Source organism: Diceros bicornis, chromosome 28 (assembly GCF_020826845.1).
Source record: "Diceros bicornis minor isolate mBicDic1 chromosome 28, mDicBic1.mat.cur, whole genome shotgun sequence".
NCBI lineage: Eukaryota > Metazoa > Chordata > Mammalia > Perissodactyla > Rhinocerotidae > Diceros > Diceros bicornis.
In genome coordinates this window covers 15332340-15338687 of record NC_080767.1, presented here as the reverse complement: position 1 = coordinate 15338687, position 6348 = coordinate 15332340, and the positions used below count along the sequence as shown (strand labels likewise).

The following is a 6348-nucleotide window of genomic DNA, read 5'->3' as shown; positions in this document are numbered from 1 at the left end:
AGGTCTCTGCTAAAATACAATTTTAACAGAAAGCCTTCTCTAACAATCCTATTTTAACAAATACCCCCTTACTTTCTATCCATGAGTCCTGCTTAATATTTATTCATAACCTTTAGTATCACAAGAACAAATTTTGTTTATTAATGTCTCTCCACCAGCGGAATGTAAACTCCAAGAGAGCAGTGGAAGGAGGGAAAGCATTCTTGAACACATTATTCCATTTCCAACATATCACTCAATTGCAATCAACTTGTGCTTTGAGGTAGATTTTAATGGAATGGTGTCTGGCCTTAAAGGAACAGAAAAAAAATACAATAAAGAGACGATAATGTCTCCCCTCTTCTCTCATCTCTCCACTTTTTGGTCTCTGCCTACAGGGAAGCTGGAATTTCCACTGAAATCTACCACTCCACTTATCTGGTCCCTCTCCAGCCCTTACTCCTTCAGTAAGGAAGAGTGACTAATCTGAAAAACCAGAGTTTGATATTTATTTGGCCACATTTTACTAGAGGGTGAGATCACTGAGTCAAGCCAGCCCATGTTCTTGCCAGCTTCTTGTCTCCTTTTACTTAAGGAGATCTATCAGGTCTTGACTCTCTCAGTGCCACTTATGACTGTGTGAAGCAGGCCCACAGGCCTCCTTCATGCTACATGTTGGGTGAGGACAATCTGCTTCGCAAATCTAGTAGTCTGTAGGCAGCATGTGTAGATTCAGGGTGGGAGGTTCAAGTCTAAGCCGTGTTCTCCAGTAGAGCTTTTTCCTAAGAACCTTGAATTGAAGGTTATAGGATGCTTGCTTAGATTAATAAAGTTTGTACCAGTGTCCCATCTGAACAGTAATCATTGAATATCTATCAGTCAAAATGCCAAAATAGAAAAGAAAAATCATTAAAATAATGTAACACTCCATTGGTGCTAAATAACTTATTTTAATAAATTTGTCTTTAATACAAGTGTAAAACAAGACTCCTATCATTTCAACTATAGTTAAACCCAAACTTCAAAACTAAGTCAATAATTAGTAACATGTAAATTTTGACAGGTTTTTAACCACAAGAGTATCAAATATAATACAGAACTCTTAAATATTTAACACTTTTTGTCACAATATTAAAAATAAACTGCTTAGCATCCCGAGGCTATCAAAGGTCCTCCCCACCAAAATCTCTTTTCTTTTAACAAGTAAAAGTATAGTACCTGCTGGTGTTTGTATTTGTTAAAAATTTTTAAAAACCAAAAACTTCTAACTTGAACGTGATTTGAGTACTTCTAAGCCATCCCAAAATGCCTGAAACATAACTAACTCTTTGCAGGTAGCAGGTTTATGGTCTTGGTAGAAGAAATCATGTCAGTCACAGCATTTTAAAACTAAAACTGGACTTTTAAACTATAAAATAAACCAAGAAAAATTAACATTATTTAGTACCTCTTTGTTTTTTTGTGTTTTTTTGCCAATAAGGAATCAGATTTAATGTCATCATTCTTCATTCAAATGGACTACCATATGAGATTTTAGTTTCTGTTTCTTCTTGGTTAGCTGGTTACTATCGAATGCCGAAGGACAATTCTCATTAGAGCTGAGCATTTTCATAAGGGTAATTAGTTTCAATTTAAAATAAAATTAGTAACATATGTACACATAGATTAAAATATAACATAAACATATGCAAACTAGCAAGAGACATTCAACTAGAGAATGAAGGAATTCAATTAGAAAGGAGACATAGAGGGGAAGTTTTTAAATTGAAATAACACTTTTGTTGAATCCTTAAGATGATACTACCATCAATGTATCCAGATCATCTAAGATCACAAAGAAGTTAAGAACATATGAAATGCTGAGAAGAATAATTTCTCCTAGAGTCAAAATGAATGTGTTTTAAGAAGAGACAAAAAAATAAGCTCCTAAAATGAAAACTTACAAAGCAAAACACGGGTTTAGGGATTTATTAAAAATTACACCCCTGATATTCTTTTGAGAAAAAAGAAACAGTATAAACAAAGACATGAAATAGACTTCAGATTGAGACTTATACTAATATTCTGTTCTCATTGAAAAACACTACTAAAAAAATTTTAAATAAAATTTCAGATATTTTCCATTTAATGTGGGTAAAAAAATACAATGTTTATATCTGAAATGTAAACTAGTAATTTATTTTCACTCATAATATAAAGTGATTTAGGTTAAGTTTACTTTTCCCAGTGCTCAAAATTAAATAGGAATTGTTTTCCATATCTAGGAACTATAAGGGTAATGTGAAGTAAAAGTTTAATTTTGCTGAACTAAAGCTCAAATAGATTTAAATAAAAGATATGTATGAAAATACGTGAAGAAAACAAAAAAGCTTTAATTTTTGTTATTTTACAATGATAGTAAGTTTACTTTTTCTAACATTAACAAGTATCTAGCCTTTTATCAATCTAAAACTATTAATCGCAATAGAATCTTTTATATATAACTTAGAAAAACAATTTCACATGATACACTCATAACACTCAAGAATTACAATCCAGAATGGGATAGTCTCCCTGAAACAGAAACAAGTTTTCTTTTTGTCACCTCCACTCCTTATATACAATCTTTATTTCATATCATTTACATAGAAATATTTATCACAATCTGAAAGGCAGATAATAAGAAAAACTTTTTTTGCCTTCTAGAGCTCATCAAGTAAATTTACTCAGTCTTCTTAATATGTTTCTTTTTAATTTTATCTGAAGCATCAGCTATAGGTTTTGAGGTCGATGAACCAGTACCATTAAAAGATGATTTTGTTTCACTTTTCTTTTCACATGATGAAAACTGCTGCTGCCAGCCAAACAGCACCCGACTCAATGTATCCTCAAAAGGAGCAAAAGACACAGTAGGAGTCTCTGTAATCATCATGGTTATCTGGAAAAAAAAAGTTTAATTTTGAATTTAAATACAAATGTTTTCTGTTTCTCAAAACTGAGAGGAGAAAGTAAATAAAACAAGAAAAAGATTCAAAATGCATTCTTTTTTTCCCCCACTCTTTTCTTAAATTAAAAAAAAATATATTTTTATTGAGGTACAATTGACATATAACATTATATTAGTTTCAGGTGTACAACACAATGATTCGATATTTGTATATATTGCAAAATGATCACCACAACAGGTCACGATACATAGTTATAAATTTTTTTTTCCTGTGATGAGAACTTTTAAGAACTATTCTCTTAGCAACTTTCAAATACACAATACACTATTAACTATAGTCATCGTGCTGTACATTACATCCCAATGACTTTATTTTACAACTGGAAGTTTATACCTTTTGACTCTTCATCCATTACCCCACCCCCCACCCAACCCCTCACCCCCACCTCTGGCAACCACCAATCTGTTCTCTGTATCTATGAACTTAGTTTTTTGTTTGTTTGTTTTGGATTCCACATACATGTGAAATCATATGGTATTTGCCTTTCTCCATCTGACTTATTTCGCTTAGCATAATGCCTCCAAGCTCTGTCCATGTTGTCACAAATGGCAAGATTTCATTCTTTTCATGGCTAAATAATATTCCATTGGATAGATGATAGACAGACAGATAGACAGATAGATAGATAACCACATGTTTATCCACTCATCCATCAATGGACACTTAGGTTGTTTCCATATCTTAGCTATTGTAAATGATGATGCTGCAATGAACATAGGGGGGCATATACCTTTTCGAGTTAGTGTTTTCATTTTTTTTCAGATAAATACCTAGAAGTGAAATTGCTGGGTAATATGGTAGTTCTATTTTTAATTTTTTGAGGAATTCCACAGTGTTTTCCACAGTGGTTACACCAATTTACATTCCCACCAAGAGCACAAAAGGGTTCCCTTTCTCCACACGCTTGCCAAAACTTATTTCTTGTCTTTTTGATAATAGCCATTCTGACAGATATAAGGTGATATCTCATTGTGGTTTTTTTGTGTGTGTGTGTGTGAGGAAGATCAGCCCTGAGCTAACATCCATGCCAATCCTCCTCTATTTTGCTGAGGAAGACTGGCTCTGGGCTAACATCTGTGCCCGTCTTCCTCTACTTTATATGGGATGCCGCCACAGCATGGCCCGACAAGCGGTGCATCGGTGCGTGCCCGGGATCCAAACCCGGGCTGCCAGCAGCGGACCACACACACTCAACCGCTACGCCACAGGGCCGGCCCCTCATTGTGGTTTTGATTTGCATTTCTCTGATGATTAGTGATGTCGAACATCTTTTCATGTACCTATTGGCCATCTGTACATCTTCTTTGGAAAAATGTCTATTCAGATCTGCTCATTTTTTAATCAGATTGTTTTTTGCTATTGAGTTGTATGAGTTCTTTATATATTTTGAACTCATCAGATATATGATTTGCAAATATTTTCTCCCATTCAGTAGGTTGCATTTTCCTTTGCTGTTCAGAGCTTTTTAGTTTGATGTAGTCCCACTTGTTCATTTTTGCTTTTGTTGCCTGTGCTTTTGCTATCAGATCCAAAAAATCATCACCAAGACATTACCACAATGTTTTCTTCTAGGAGTTTTATGGTTTCAGGTCTTACATTCACATCTTTAATCCACTTAGAGTTAATTTTTGTGTATGATGTAAGATAGTGGTCCATTTTCATTCTTTTGCATGTGGCTGTCCAGTTTTCCCAACACAATTTATTGAAGAGACTACCCCTTCTCATTGTATATTCTTGGGTCCTTTGTAGTAAATTAATTTTACCATATATGTATGGGTTTATTTCTGGGCTAAAATGCATTCTTAATTTGATCTTCAGGAGAAGCAAACTAAGCTAGGATCTAGGAAATCTCTGTTCTCTACAAGCTTATACTTAATTAATGGTAAAGAACATACCTCATTAACAATAATAATGGTACAAGGTACCATATTTTTGGGTGCCAAATGAGCAGTATAACCACAAAAATACATTTAGTATTCAAAGGCAATAGAAAGATAAAATATCATCTACAGTCTGCACCAAACAACCAATAACAGCTATCATTACTATGCACTTAACATACACCAGAACTGTGTTAAGTGTTCTACATCACCTTATTGTTTTTAACTTTAATCCAACAGCTACTCTATTATTACTCTCATCACAGAGATGAGGAAACGAGGCTCTGACAGGTTATGTAACTTGCCTAAAGTCACAGAGCTAATAAGTGGAAAAATAGTTTAGAACACCCAGATTTTGAGTTCAGTCACTAAATACACTGCATTCTATCATTATCTAGTCACAGACTTTCAGGGAATTACAGAATACTGCCCCTAGGAGGGACTGTAGAAAATCTCTATCATCTCATTTTTTCCATATGTATATTTATATACAAGGAACTGAGACACTGAGAGGTGGAATGGGGAGTGCTACCAAATCTTTATCTGGCAAAATGCACAGTGTTCAGAGATGTTTAGATTTGCTCAAGAAATTAGACTGACGCCAAAACAGATGTGGGGGGAGAGCTTTAAGGACCAGAATGGTTCCAAAAGCCCATGATTTTCAAAGAGTCGATTCCTCCAGCAGATCTCAGATAATAAATCAAACTAGAAATTTTGGGAATCAAATTTCCATAAGAGGCCCCTACCTAATCCACTTGTTTGAGGAAAATGAAATCAAGAATAAATTTTTATTAACTGCAACATAGTCTAGGTAGTGGAGAGTTGGAGAGAAAGTAGTGTCCATTACAAGAAGAAAGAACGGATAAGTGAAATGCATACTGTGCAACTATTAAAAGTAATAAATACAAAAGTAATACGGAAAAATTCTTAAAACATACTGTTAGGTGAAAATGAGACAAAGAACAAGAGCTATAGTGTACTATCATTTAAATAACTTAAAAATGTGATGCACACACAACATTGTGAATGTACTAAATGCCACTGAATTGTATACTTTGAATAGTTGATTTTGTTATGTGAATTTGACCTCAATAAAAATAAACAAACAAAATAACAAACTTTTTTTTTAAATGCATGCATACAGGCTTCAGGCCAGCCATGACTAAATACCTTATATCAGATTCAGTCTCTCACCAAAATCAATATAAAAGACAGAAATACATAAAACAACTGTTAAAAAGCACTGGAGAACAACCGATACAGACAGAACTTGATGGCAGAAACTTACGATCCCTAAGAGAAAGGAAACTGAACAAGGTGAGCTCCACATTCACCCTGGCTTTTTCTTTTAATGATAAATGTCAATTCACAGCATAGGAGAACAGCAAGCAACCAAATGGGCTAAGGAGACAGAGGCTGCATTCTGAGCATGTCAAAGCATCTAGGACTTGAGGGCAATACAGCTCAAAGAGGAGGCAACCACATGGAAGTGAGCCCAAAAA

General features: G+C 34.3%; 1 protein-coding gene across 1 annotated transcript in view; it reads right to left on the bottom strand.

Annotated features, from left to right (window-relative positions):
- Positions 1-909: 909 nt before the first annotated feature.
- TMEM38B (transmembrane protein 38B) overlaps positions 910-6348 on the bottom strand; it is a 53973-nt gene continuing 48534 nt past the window's right edge. Inside the window, exon 6 of the mRNA XM_058523713.1 lies at positions 910-2896. Within this exon, the coding sequence (XP_058379696.1) occupies positions 2681-2896 (216 nt within the window). The 3' untranslated portion in view covers positions 910-2680. The remainder of the gene's footprint in view (positions 2897-6348) is intronic.